Consider the following 14,878-nt stretch of genomic DNA (forward strand, 5'->3'; position numbering starts at 1 on the left):
TTTTGTGAAGGCCAGGAGAGATAAGTGAGTAAACTCAGTTACACAGATGTTCCTGAGACCATCTTTTGTTAATTATCTAACTTAGAATTAAGAAGAAGCTGTTTGCAGCCTGGTGCAAGCCTAGGTTTTTCCTCCTGTGGTTCAAGTCAAGCAGAGACTTGACTATGGTCAACTCTATTAACTACAGTTCCCTCATTAACTTCCAATCTAAATAATGTATTCTGCCCTTTAAAATTCCTCCTGCCTTCTAAAGACTGGGATGGAAAACTTCAAGTCTTGCAAGGCAGCTAAGTCCCTCTCCTTGGATGTTTAATTAATGGGAGATGGAGCCAATGCAATCAGTTTATATATTACTTTGAAATCTTTGTAAATTACAGGTATGATAGAAAAATACATTTACAGTTGTTTTAATTGAACAAGATTTTATTTATAGCAGGACAGACCCTATTCTTACATGACAAACTTACAGTAATGACATTTTTATGACTGAAAATAAGAAAAATGTAGTGAAGTTTGCATTAAATAGTTTTGAGCTGCAACTGAGAACATGGTAGAAAAGAAGATGAAAATATTGCTTTATGCAGAATTCCATATGTTTGAATTTTCATTTTAACAATAAAGTGTATCCTGGTTACGAGGCATGGCTTTGTAGGTCCTCTGCAGAACAAAACGTAAACCTTAATTATGTTACTTGTGAAATTCAAAGACAGATGAAATATTCTAGGTGAGAATTACATCTCAGGTAAAGGAGGACAATCTTAAAATTACATTCTATGGCTGTTGTTGGGACAAGAGAATAACCCTAGCCACATTGATTTTTTTTTTTCATTTTTTTTCAAAATCAAAAGCCCTTACTCTCCCTTTTTAAGCAAAAGAAGATATTCAGAGTAGAGAAAACTGTGCTGTGTCAATTAGTTCTTTATACTTTTAGAAGTAAATCCTGAAACCTAGCCATATATGCTGACAGGAAGAGTAAGTGGATCTCATTGTAGCAAGGCTTTCCTTTGCAAGCCTTTTACGTAACTGTAATCACTGAAACACACATTTCCACATAATCCTGTCAGAGATAGCCCCCTGATTTTAAGCTTGGAGAAGACAGAGCTTGTGATGCAGTCATTCAAAAAGTACCAAGAGCCACAATGAAGCATCTCAGTTTGAAATGGCGACTTGCAGAATGGCCCACCACATACCAATCTTAGGGCAGACTGGTACAAACGCCCTGCCGGCCCTGGGTGACGTTCCCTCCAAGTGCACCCTGAGCCACCTGGGAACACGCATGCCAGATGACAGAAGCTTGCTGCATGGAGGCGGGAGGAGCCATTGATCCTCTTTACGAAAGCAGTGCCACACACAGAAGCTTAAAATAATCTATTCTTTTGAAGGACATAATTTCATTTCCGCCCTCCCAAGTAAATAAATCAAATTAATGCACTCCTACGCAATCCCTCTTCCTTGTTACAACAAGGGAGCATATGTGTTAATTTTCTAGCTGGCCTGATAAATTTTCATGGCAGCTCTGCAAGGCTAATTTAACATTACCAGTATTACCAGTAGGAGCTTCACCCCAATGCCCTTGTCTGTTTTACTGAGACACTTGTGGGCTATTATTTCAGATTCATGAGTGCCAAATAGTGGTCCTCTATATGTTGACTTAGTTTATTTTCACCACCTCCACTCTGTCCCTGCTTTGTAAGTACTTCATTATATTGTTTCATTAAATAATCCATTTAAGTTCTTGAGCAGATAATCAAAAGGGAAAGTGAGTATCAAAAGGGGGAGTGTGGCAGAGATCAGGTTTATCTTCTCAGTTGTCATTTTGGGAAAAATGGTTAGACTGTAGGGATATACTCATGGTGACCAACTCTGTGAGTTGTTCAGAGCAACATTGTTCATCCCCTTGAGGGCTATAAAATACTGCCGGGCTAGAGACCTGCAAATGTAATTGGTACACTTACTAGTTAAAATGTTGCAAATGCCAAATGCTGTAGTTGCTGCAATGCCTATTCGATTGTGCTTGTGTTTTGCTGTGTTCAATGCACCATCTCTCCAATTACAGCATGCATCAATGCATTGTATAAGCTTGTAGCATGAAGCAAGCTTAGGGATGTAAGTTATGAAGTCATTTGTTTTCCGTTTTTCAACAGCTCGTATAGTTGCAATGCAAGCAAGTTTTTATGCATGGTCTTCTAACTTGATTAGATTATGTGGGGAGTTAAGCAATCAGTTGTCTGCAACTACAGCGTTATCTGAAAATTTGGGGTTTTTTCTACTCAGAGTTTTAATGAAAGTTATAGGCATTTGGGGTCGTCTCCATGTTGTTGCTGATCTACAGAATAAGTTTTTTAAAGAGCTACTGAGATTTATGAAGAGATGACTAAGACTTTTTTTCAAGTCAAGATAATATCTAGATTAAAAAATAGGCATGTCTAAACATGCTTCCTATTTTGATTTTATTTATTTCTAGCACACCAGGAACTGCTTGCTTAGGAAAGAATTTTTCTGCTGATGCTTCCTCTACTTTTATTTCTCTAATACCTAGGAAATTACAGACTGCTCAGGCTGGTGTAACATCGTAGTATGGCTCAGTGTATACTCTTGCAGCTAAGCCAAATGCTGTAGCAAAGGCAAGAGAAGTTACAGTTTATTGACTTGTTGACCATCACTGTTTGTGCAAGCCGTTTGCATGACCAGCCTGTAGGGAAGGACTTTTGAACTGCTGCTGTATCCAGATAGCTTATTACAATGTGGAGCTGGAATCTATCCAGAGCATTGAAGCTTTCTTTTTCTCTGGTGTTACCTCTTTTTGGTTTTGTGATCCCACTGTAGCTTGTTGTCTGCCCTGGGGAAGCAGTTGCAATGCTGGAAAATTAATCTCACAATAAATACTTGGAAGTCTCTGCAGGATTATATCTTTGGAGAGGCAGCAGCAATGTGTCATTGACTTCTTATTGCCCTCTGATGATCATGTTGGGGGTGGTTAGCAGATCAAGAGAGGTCCTCCTTCCCCTCTACTCTGCCCTGGTGAGACCCCATCTGGAATATTGTGTCCAGTTCTGGGCCCCTCAGTTCCAGAAGGACAAGGAACTGCTGGAGAGGGTCCAGCGTAGGGCAACCAAGATGATTAAGGGAGTGGAGCACCTCCCTTATGAGGAAAGGCTGAGGGAGCTGGGTCTCTTTAGTTTGGAGAAGAGGAGACTGAGGGGTGACCTTATTAATGTTTATAAATATATAAAAGGTGAGTGCCATGAGGATGGAGCCAGGCTCTTCTCGGTGGCAAACAATGATAGGACAAGGGGCAATGGGATCAAGCTGGAACACAAGAGGTTCCACTTAAATTTGAGAAGAAACTTCTTCTCAGTAAGGGTGACAGAGCACTGGAACAGGCTGCCCAGGGGGGTTGTGGAGTCTCCTTCTCTGGAGACATTCAAGACCCACCTGGACATGTTCCTGTGCAACCTCACTTAGGCGTTCCTGCTCCAGCAGGGGGATTGGACTAGATGATCTTTTGAGGTCCCTTCCAATCCAGAACATACTGTGATACTGTGATACTGTGATGTTTTTGACGTGAACCCTCCTCGCCACTGCCCCAACCCATGCGATTTAAGAACATGAGCTTCCAAAGGAACTGTTCCAGTGAATACAAAGTATGGTCCAAACAGTAAATGTATGTGTTTAACTTTGATAGGAATTAAGGGCAAGTAGTGTCAGCAGACAGCAGTATGCAGCTGTCCTGCATGTTAAGGAATTGACACGTTCAGGAAGGAGGATTCACAAGTGTACAATGTTTAAGAAAAGTAGAGTGGAAACACTTTATAACTCCTTAAGGTCATTGTTAAATAGGTCTCACATTTGGATTTTTTACATCCTTGTGCCACTCACTGTCTTTCCTGATAGATTGCCCCAGCAGAAGGTTTGGTGTCTATACTAAAGAAGAGAGATGACAGGGAAGGAAAAACAATTGCTCAAGTCCAGCAAAAGCAAACGAAGAGAAGAGTGCGATTCCAAGAAATGGAAGACACATTGGATCAAGGTAATTTAAAGCTGTTAATTCTTGGGTTGCACTCTTGTGTTGCAAATGATGTTGACCTTTTGTTCACAAGAGCAAAGTGAGTGTTCATTGTCATACTGTCTTGGCTTTTTAAAACTTAAGTAATAAGTGAAGATGTTTGATCAAAGATTGTTCTATACTAGGTTTGGGTAACAAGGCTACAGAAGGATACAATAAGTACACTTCTGTTTTAGCACTTGGCTGAGACTGAAGCCACAGACTTTTTCCTCTGACTGAATGATTTGCAAGTGACATCTAATGGACGTCCTTTCATTAATGTTTTGAGCATAAAGGTGGGAGATGTAGGCTTTATCCTTAAATCTAATCCGTATAGGTAAAGAGGGATGCAAAAGAAACAAGTCTGTTGTGCTTTGTCCACAGGTAACATTCCAACCCTTTCTAGTAGACCGTAGGATTGAAGGGTGTCAGATTTTAACCTTGCTTTGTAACTAAACATGCATGTATATTTGCTAGCTGTTCGGCTAAGCACCTTACTGCCTTTTTGATGGGCTAAATAGCCTCTTAAGAAATACAATACATAATTTAGTTATGCTTTTCTTGGAGTTTAAAATCTCTATTACTAAAACTGAAGAGATGTTAAGAAAAATACTTTTGGTTACTAATGATACTATTTTCTGTATCTACTGCGTGTGTCAGCCACTAAATGGTATTAATGGAGCTCTTTAGTGCTTCAAAGTGCATTAAGTGTGCCTCATACACTGAGAAGAAAATCCATTCACTGCCCAAAAGGGAGCTTTTCCCATCTTTTTGTTGAAATTATTTTAAAACAATTTGTTGTTTTAAATAAAATTTCAATTAGAGTTTCTTCTGTGATTTTTTTGCCAGGGATTTAGTGATTCAAAATGAAAGTTGTTTATTATTATTTTAAATCCAATTTCAAACACCAAAAAAAAGTGCTTGAATGTTTCCTCTTTTTTTCTTCTCTTCCCCTGTTTCTTCCCCATGATGTAAAATGAAGGTAGTTCAGAAATTTTCTTAGAGCCTCTTCAGTCTGATAGAAGATGCAGATGTTGTTCATGTGGACAAATTACCAAGGGCAAGTGAGGTTGTGAGGATGCAGCAGCACGTCTGCAACCTCTTGATTGCTCTTACTCTGGAATAAACAGTGATGCAAACAGTTACCACAGGACAACTGAGATGTAAAAGAGCCGTTCACATTAGCCTACCCTGAAGGTTTTGTGTCTATCAGTGTCTCACAGTCAAAATGTGAGAGCAAACACAAACAGTTCATGTTAGCACAGCCAGTGTCAGTACAAATGAAGCAAGAATGTTTCAGTTTGTTTTATTTTCAAAGCTTTTATTTTATTTCAACTGTTTCCATGCAGGAAGGCTTTGGTTGTGCAACATTCTCATAGTTAAGTGTGTTTTGCTTCAGTTCAAGTGAAATCAGCAAGGACAGGTACACAGGTTGCAGAAATGAAGTTATATAATTATTTAGCTTTCTGAAAAGACTGGGTAGAGAAACATACAGTTCCTGGTATGTATTATGGTCACTTTGACACGGTGAGCATTATTGAGTGTGTTTACCTCCTGACCCATTCATGGTAAAAACCTATCTCGGATTTTTTCATGTATATTGTTTTGTATATCATCCTTTTCACCTTTTCTGCTCTTGTATTTACAGATGAAGTAGCTGGTGGCTCCTGTATTTTGCTGGTCCTGTTGTGCATAGCAACTGTTTTCCTTAGCATTGGAGGAACTGCATTGTACTGCACCTTTGGTGATATGGAATCCCCTGTGTGTACTGATTTTGCAGCCAACATGGATTTCTATTATACGCAGATATTGCAGCGTATGGAAGAACTCAAACACTGGATAGCCTTCTCATAGCTGAAATGAGCAGAGACAAAAGACTGAGAGCTCACCAATGCTTACTGGAGAGGGCAGAAAAAAATTGTGATTTCAAGTTCTCAAACACTTGCCACCTGCAGGTGATGTGTATTTGATTATGTACTTACACTTGTACTTAGAAATCAAGAAAATTCTAGTTTAGCAATCAAGTGGCAAAATGTTCACATCTTAAGCTGTAGCAGTGTGGTATGGGAGAATAAAGTTGTTCTCTTCACGCTTTTGAGGGCAGGCGAGTAGCTTTTCGACAACTTGAGCAAGTGAAGAAGAAAGAAGAAAATTGTCTTCTGTATGCTCTCCCATTGCCACACATTGTGTAAGCAATCTCTGGAAGCTTAGTTAGAGGACAGCTTTAATTTACAGCTGTTTGTGCAAAGGTGTTGCCTCCAGCTATCATGCAATAAGTCTGTGTTTTATGGAAACATTATTTTTCTTTCAAATCTTACTATTTTTCTCCATTTTATTTCTCCTGGTGAGTCATGTAGTTATTTGGGTGGAGTAAGAAGAGTGCAGTGGCATACACAGAGCCCTCATTTGGTGATTAACAGGCTGACCCTGTATCTTATAGCTTACGGTGAATATCATGAGTGGGATGAATCTGCTGGCAGATTTCACTGAATTTCCTGGAACTTTACTCACAGTTTTCTGGGGGCTATTTGAAAAATGAAAGGTTAAAAAAGACATCATTGCTCTCACTGAACATAGAAGCAAAAGTAAGATGTTAAAGGAATTATTTGTGTTAAATAGTAAAGTGGCTTTGGCCAGTTTTAAAGCACCTGATAGCAGGTGTGGGGCTAACTGGGCTTTCTGTCCAGCTATGTCACTGATGTGCAGTAATCACTTTGTGCCTCAGTTTTTCCTCCGTACATGGGGAACAATGATCCTTGCCTTTGTCTGTGAATATTTATTGCAATTAGGGCTCATGTCTGATTCATCCCGGATGAGTGCACAGGATCACTGAACTGTGTGGCCGCAGCCTCTCTCAGTGAGCGAATGCTTTCGTAAAGTGGGACTGATCCAACAGGAGAGGTGCAGACCCACGCCCTGTTAACAGTCCAGGGCAGTTGTTCCAGCAGATAAAGCACATTTGCATCTATTTGCCCTGCAGTTCTGAGACTTGTATTATAAAATCTTTTCTTTTTCTATCAGCTATACAAACAAGTTTAAGTCAGGACAAAGAGTCACTTTTTAATGGGTATTTCTATCACTTGGTGCTCAGCCCTCCCTGTATGGTACGTGAGAGAACCACTGACGTGACTGTGAAGGTGAGAATTAGATGCACAGGCCTTTGGCCCACACTGATCAAAAAGCAGCAGCTGTGCTTGCACAGAGAATAATGGCTCAGCCCTGCTGAAGGTGTTAGTGTGAAATGATTCCTTTACACCTCAGGAAACAGCATTTTTGAGGAGTCCACTCCACTCCGTCATTTCCTGCTTACTAACATTGTATGATGCAGTGTGTTCAGGTTTAGAATACTATTGTGTAAAATACGATGAAGTGAAATCTTCAAGATATTGCTCAGAAATGTAACATTAAATGATCATGCTTTTTGGCATTTGCAAGCAAATTGTCCTCCTAGTGAGCTTGATTGTTCCTAACACACTGTTATACTTAATGGGTTTTTAAAGTGAAAGTTAAAATCACCTTTTTTTCTAGAATAAATTGCATGTATGATTTCTCTTTTTGTTTCCACTGGAGAGCCTTAGTTTATTTATACCTTAGGGAGCCTCATGTGCAGCTTTATATCAAACTAGCAAATTTTAAATGCCCAACCTAATGAAAACTTTTGATTTTAGAATGAAACTTGAGAATGGTAGTTTGGTAGACTTTTTGTTTGTTGTCCTCAGAGTATTATGATGCTGGGCTAATCTAAAGGAGAAAGGGAAAGACACTTTTGTATTTTAAAGTGTTACTGGCTGGTTCAGTTTATTATTTGAAGTCTGAGTTTGTTTATTTATTTAGCTTTTCTTTTAAGAGAATCTTAATTTTCTTTTTTTGGTAATTTACTCACAGAATAATTAAAAAGCATGCATTCAGTTAAAATATGTATTTATAGTGACTGTGTAGTTAGAATATGTTTTGTTTTTCTGTAACTTTGCATTGAGTGTTTCAAGATATTTTGTTCCTAAAGAGACAACTGTTGATTTCAGCTTAAAAAATCTTTTCAAGGTTTTGTGCACTTCATCACCAAAAAGATCAAGTATATATAGAACTATTTATTCAAAAGTATATCAGGTATGGAGATCAAAGACCCTTTACTTTTAGGTTGATTTAATTAAAACTATTTTAAAATAATTATTTTCTTTAAAACTGTAAAGCTATTTAAAGTCAAAGCAATTTTTAATAAGCAGTTCAGTTTAAAATCAGTGGTCCAAATCCTGGTCTGTCCACTTTATGTTATATTCCCAGAGCAAAGACTCACTAGTATCGGCAGAACTGCCTGAAAAGAAGATCATGAAGAGTTTGAACACCACTTTACCAACATGTACCCGATGAAAACTGAGCATCCAGGCATTCTGTGTAACTTAACTACTTTATACTTGTGTTGTAACTTGGACCATCTTTCCAGCCGCCCCAGCCTATGCCAAGGTACCACACCTGCAACGTCTCTCAGGATTTGAGGGAGCGGAAGGGGCACATATGCAGAGGCTGCCCAGCTCCTGATCTGAGCTGTTCACTCCTCAGCTGCAACCAAGTGATTGAATTTGGCTCTGATTTCTATTGGCATCCCTTTACAAAAAGCCGATGGTACTAATTCTTGCTTTGTGTGACAGTTCTGTTAGTGCAAATAGTTTGCATGGTCTGTAGTACATTATCAAACTTGCAGCTACCAAGGTAACAAAATTTGCTTTGTGTTGAACTCCAAAGAGCATGTGGGTAGGCCTGATGTTGGCCTTCCTATGTACTCTGTTCTCTTTAGATTGCTGGTGACATTGCTTCCATCTGGGTGACCTGAGGGTGTAGGATCTTACAGTCAGGTAAATCCAGACTAAAAGAAATTGTTGATTTGAACAGTTATTTCTCTTGTCTGAGCATTTGGAGGTAAAATAATACTGAGCAACAGCTAAAATGGTTGTAAGTAGGAAAAAACAGAGAGAAAAGGCTTTTTTTTTTTAACTCTGTTGTGCATTTTAAAGCCCTTTGTGTATTTGATTCTGTTTCCTTCCCTGCCACTGTCATTTCTAGCTGTTCTGCTTGGCAGTAGGGGAAACACACTATGCCAGTGTAAAACTATTTGTAATTGGTAAGAAAATTCGGGGAATGGTTTAATGTTTGACAGCAGTTAAAAGTAGTTTCTTAAAATATGACTGGATTTCAGGCTGTTAATGTACCTTCAGAGAAGTTGTGGCCACTTAAGCACCTGCAGCACGCTACTAGAAATCCCCACCTTCCACTTGAATTCATTGAGCGTGATTATTTTGAAGAGATTCTCACAATAGAGCAAAACCAATGAGACTCTTGATGTAGATTCAGCATATGCTGCCAAAAAGAGCTTTCTGGTGACATGAGTAACACCCTCACTCCAAATAGCCGAGACTACATCAAGAAAAGCCGTGCTATGGTGCAGCCACACTATACTACAGGCTTGTTTTCAAAACAGTGTCATAAGGAAGCATCTTCCACAGCTCTGATATGCCAGCAGAAGTTCATCAGCAAGACACAGCCCATGTTTTAAAATTATTCTGATATCTTTGCTTTCCTACTTGGAAAATGCATAGTCCTGGTGACAAGCAGTAGGAAGTAGTCTAACGAAAAGGGAAGCTCTTGCATAGGGTGTTCTGGGAGTAATGGGCAAGCTTGAACTATCAAATAAGCAGAGTAGATTGGAAGTCCAGATTCTCGTGTGACTGGGTACTGTTCTACTTGATAACCTAAAGGGATCTTACCCTCCTAAGAAAATATGTTTGCCTACTTTGTACTGTAATGTAAAACCAAGACCATCTAAAAGGACTAATAACTATTTGTAACAAATTTAACTTAAGCTTCCTTTAGCAAAAGGGGTAAATAATTGTGTTTGAAACCATCACCCAAGCTTGTAATTTAAACACTGTAGCAAAAAAAAAAAAAATAAAAACTGTCCCAAAGAAAATATATGAATCTTTTTGGGTACTGTGATTTCTAAATGTATAAAATGACTGAGAAGATTTTTCTATGAAATTAAGTAAATGAGCAGTACCTCCAATAAGAATTTCATGGTCAAACCCAAACCAGAATGGAAAATGAGGATAAAACGCATAAGGTTTGGTTTGGGTTTTGGTGTAACATAGTTCTCCTGGGTGGGATGGTTTGCCTTTGTTTTAATAGCTAAATGAAAACCCATCTTCCTCCCAGAGCCTGGTTTCCTCTAGACAGGTGAGTTTAAAGCACTAAAATGTTCACTCTACGGCATTGTTCTGAAAAACATTGACGGGTGGTAAGTTTCAGAATTCCTAGTAACTGGGTGGGTGACCCAGACAATGATCACAGTCCAGTCTGCTCTTTGAGTTCAGTTAATTAAATAAATAGTAAAAAAAGACAATTCCAACTCAACCCAACCCAGCAGCCCCTGATTTGAACGGGACCATGCCAACACTGTTTAGCAACATCCCCCCTCCCCCACCCCCTACCTTGGGCTCTTTCCTCAAAAGCCATGGAATGAGGCCAACCAGAATTTTAGACTGCTAAAAAAGTTGTGAAATCCCAAGAGAAAATGAGGCAGCTTTATGCATTTTGGTTTTGTTTTATTTTCTTTGTGTTGCTTTGAAGTTGTTCCTCACAGTCAGAAAAAGTGAGAACTGCAATGAAAAAGGAGAAAAAATAAGAGATTTTCATATAACTTCATTGAAACTTGTGAGATAATACTTCAAAGCACCAAACTAAATCTTAACATAATATCTGGCAACCTGGAGGTGTGGCCTAAGAGTGCTCTTTATGTATGGAAGTAAATTGGTGGTGTAAATGGTTCTTCTGTAAGGACTGACTTCTGGTTTCAGGAAGACAACCAGCTGATCTTCCACTTCTGAGTCTTGATCTGACTCCTGACCAGAAGCACTGGTAATCTTCAGGAACCTGGATGGTCTTCCAGAACTGGTCAGTAAACTCTTTTGTCCAAAAGACAGGCTTTGCCTTAGGCTTCAGCTTTGTAGAGACAGCTGTGCTGATTCAGTACTACAACAGACTGAGTTTGCTGAATCTGACAGTCAGTGCTTTCATTCCTCGGTTCTCCTCAACAACCTTATTGTGAACAGTCTTCTGCCCATGCCTGTATGAGGAGCTGCTGCAGTCTTTATCCATCTCTTCATCCCAGTGAGACCCCTTTATTCCTTCTGCCTCCCTCTCCCTTTACCATTTCATTCCCACTATGAAATAGCATGTATTCTATGATTCATAGGATCATAAGGCAGTTGTGTTAGGAAGAGACCTCAGAAAAAGTGTTTAGTCCAACCTTCTGCTCAAGGTGGGGCCAACTGAGATCAGACCAAATTGCTCAGGGTTTAATCCAATCAGGTCTTGAAAGCCTTCAAGGGCTGAGACTGCACAGCTTCCCTGGGCATATTCCATTCCTTGGCCATCCTCGGGGTGATAAAGTTCTTCTTTGTACTCAATCTGAACCTCTGCTTCAGTTTGTTGTCTCAGCCTCCTGATGTGTACAGCTGTGAAGAGCTTCCTGGTAACCTCCTCATGGTTACTGGAAGGCTACTCCTAGGTCCCCCAAAGCCATATGTTCTCCAGGCTAAAGACTCTTTTCTAGCAGTGTCCTTCTGATCTTTCTTCTTTCTTTATTGTTCACAGCATCTTCCTTCCTGATAGGGATCCCACATTCTCCCATTAGAATAGGAATCTTGTGTGCTTCTTCCTTGCCTCTTCCACTTTACACTCTCAAATTTAATACCAATATTTAAAAATCAGTAATGAGGCCACAGGTAAAACCGAAATAGCCATGACAACTACTATTGCATTAAAAACTATTGATGAGTCTCACTGATTCCTTAGCGTGTAGCAGTGATTTCAAAACTTAGGCTGATTCTTGTGCGACTCTTCAACAGCTGGTGTTTAAAGGATCACATGATGACTTCCATGTGTCTCAATGAAATCATCTAAATAACTACCCAAGGCAGCCTAAAGTATTTAACCGTAAATTCCTTTTTTAAACAATGATTTTTTTCAATATTGTTTCTTTGAGGCTCTTTTACATATCATTTGTGATTTGTATTACTTTGAATCAACTGTCACGGCAAGTTTTTGGCATTAAATGAGTCTAGGCTTTACTGCAGTCAGTAATGCCCAGAAATTGTGGTCATCTCCTGAAGAGAATGATGATGGGGAGTAAATGCATGCCATTTTAACAAATTGCTCTGTGACAGCTAAGATGTGACAGAACTGATATCTGTATTTCAAAGGTCTGGTTCTGCACTTGGCTTCATTCTTAGTTTGTTTTTAATGGCTAACAGGCTAAATTAATTTTTTTTTAAAAAAAAAAAAAGAAGAGACAGTACTGAAACACCTAAAATTTCAAAGGCATGTCTAATACCAGACCAAAGTCCTCCATGGCTTTCACAGTTTTGCCAAAACATGCCCAGATGCCACAATTGCTGTTTGTAACACATGGAAGCAGTGCCAGTGCAGTGTTTCCTATGGTGTGCTCCCCAGCTGGTTGGTATTCATTCTGTGCTTCTGAACTGGCAGCCTTGCATGAGAAGGTAATGGTTGCAGAAGTGGTGGTGAAAGCATATATGCACTAGAAGTTGAGCAACATGAGGATATTGTTACTTCCACATAAACTTTACACCTACAAAATGTACTTTTTTTTTTAAATTTAAATTAGGAACTGTTCATCAATTTTCTTTGACATCTTTTTATTAGAGACAGCATTAAGCCAATTCCTCCTCTTCTTCTCCAGGAACTGGAATTGACGCTTTTTGCCAGAGATAAGATGAATCCACTTATATGGGATGCTGAGAATCCTCATATTTGCATAGCTTAATACTTCTGGCCTTTCCTGCCAGAATTTCTAATGAAATTGATAGATGGTCTCCGAGGCTCTGAGAGTAGCAAGAATACTTCCACACTACTTCTCCTGAACTAGCTGAATTCAGTGCACTATAGAAAGGACTTGCAGAAAAGAAAGGAGAGAAAGGTTTGAATCGCTAAGGATCTATACAGTCAATTTTGGCAAGGCAAAACATCACTATCTGTCATCATAGAAACTGACAATGTTCCTCCAAAAAGGCCCACCATAATTAATTAGCAAGAGTATATCTGAAAAGAGTTACAAAGGAAAAAAAATATATACTGAGGTTTCTTAGTGACTATTCAAAGATCTGAGGCTTTATGTACAAGTTAGTAAATGAAATAAGGGGAAACAACTTCTGATAGGTAAGGACTGAGTATATTATAGGCAAAAGGGCTTCAGAAATAATGTAACAGAGACCTTTGGTCAAAGGTGATAAAAACCTTTTATTAGTAAAGGATTAAAAATATTTTTGATAATGTTATCTATCAGTGATGTTTTTTCCTTTCCCCAATCAGATTTTATAGGAACAGAAAAAAAAAAATGCACAATAGTTTAATGACATCAGGTTGGAGAGGGACCAATAGTTAAAATATTGCTGAATTATTTGTAGGACTCCTTAGGAGGAATTTAAGTGATAGGTGCAAGGTCACATAGCAGGAAGAAGCAAAGCAGGACCAAAGCTTATAAATCCTATCTTCTGATCTTTTGTCTGGTCCCGGTTCCCACTGAGACAACACAGATTGAGGAAGATAAATGAGTACACTGTTGTTCACATTATCTTTTACTTCACACAGCTTTGAAGACTTTCTTTAAAGATATTTTTAGATTGTCATAAATTTTGTGGTGGTCTTAGGTAGTAAAATTGATTCAAGAGATGAATTTCCTTTCTATTATGCAGCACTAAGCCTAAATGCCATTTTAGCATATTTTTAATACTTGGTATCATCATACCAATGGTAACTGGTTGCTATTTACAGGTATTAAAGCAAATTGTAACAGACCATATGGGAACACATTGTATAACGTCAACTCCTATCATCAGAAAATGAGACTCAATCTGTCTTTAGTCACTTTGTGTTTTGCCATCTCACCCTTACCACTCATGCTCTGTTAACCACTAGGGAAGTAACCGTGCTCTGCAGAGCAGACCCTATTGAGAATCCTGTTTAAAAAATCAAGCCACAATCTCGCAGCTCTGCTGGGTTTCACACAATACCTATTGCTGTGCCAAGAGTGAGGAAACAAAGCGATGTGGAAAGAAGCAGTGGTCACTAGATGCTGCCTCCCAGCAGAAACAAAGTTCTTGTGAGGCACAGAAATCTTTTGACCACAAAGTGGATGTTGTCATCACTGTCTGCAAATGTGAAAGATGAAAATAATTTCAGATGTTCTTGGCGTCCCTCAAAATGCTTTTAATAACCTTTCTTTTCCTTTCAATTTTTGCATTATTGAAATATTTTCCTTCTTTGAAGACAAAGAGGAAAATTAAGCAATGGTAAATCTTTTTTAAAATTTTTTAATTTTAATACTGCCTCTTATATTTTTCTATAAGTAGGCCATTGCTTTTCTCAGCTAATTCATTGCTGGGTAATAGCCTGTGTTTTACCTGCAAAGACAAAATAGATGGCCATTAGCAATAACTGACTCATGTATTATAAAACAGCTCCATTAAAAAGAACCATCTCTATCGACTTAAGCAGTAGGATGATGAAACCATATTCTCAGTGAACTGGCTGACTTTTGCAATGCAGAGCAAGCTTTGCACAGCCCACCCACACTGTTAGCTCCATCCAGCACTTTGTTCATCTTGGTACTGGGACCTGCCACAGCTACGATTTCCCAGTATAGATCAGCCAGGAGGCAAGTGTTCTTCCCTTTGCTGCTTTGATCACTGGGATGACCAGCAGCTGCAGGTCTCTCAAGATCAAACAGAACAGCATGAGTTGTCTATAAAGACCTCTAGAGTT

The 14,878-nt window shown here is 38.9% G+C and overlaps 1 protein-coding gene across 2 annotated transcripts in view; it reads left to right on the forward strand.

Moving 5' to 3' along the window:
- Positions 1-10,437, forward strand: part of CNST (consortin, connexin sorting protein) — a 52,560-nt gene extending 42,123 nt beyond the window's left edge. For both annotated transcript variants that reach the window (XM_080342656.1, XM_080342655.1), the window contains 2 exons: positions 3,895-4,030; positions 5,694-10,437. In XM_080342656.1, coding sequence (XP_080198782.1) covers positions 3,895-4,030; positions 5,694-5,899 — 342 coding nt within the window. In that variant the 3' untranslated portion in view covers positions 5,900-10,437. The remainder of the gene's footprint in view (positions 1-3,894; positions 4,031-5,693) is intronic.
- Positions 10,438-14,878: the final 4,441 nt, after the last annotated feature.

The sequence above is a fragment of the Nesoenas mayeri genome, assembly GCF_963082525.1.
Source record: "Nesoenas mayeri genome assembly, chromosome: 3".
In the NCBI taxonomy this organism is placed as follows: Eukaryota; Metazoa; Chordata; class Aves; order Columbiformes; family Columbidae; genus Nesoenas; species Nesoenas mayeri.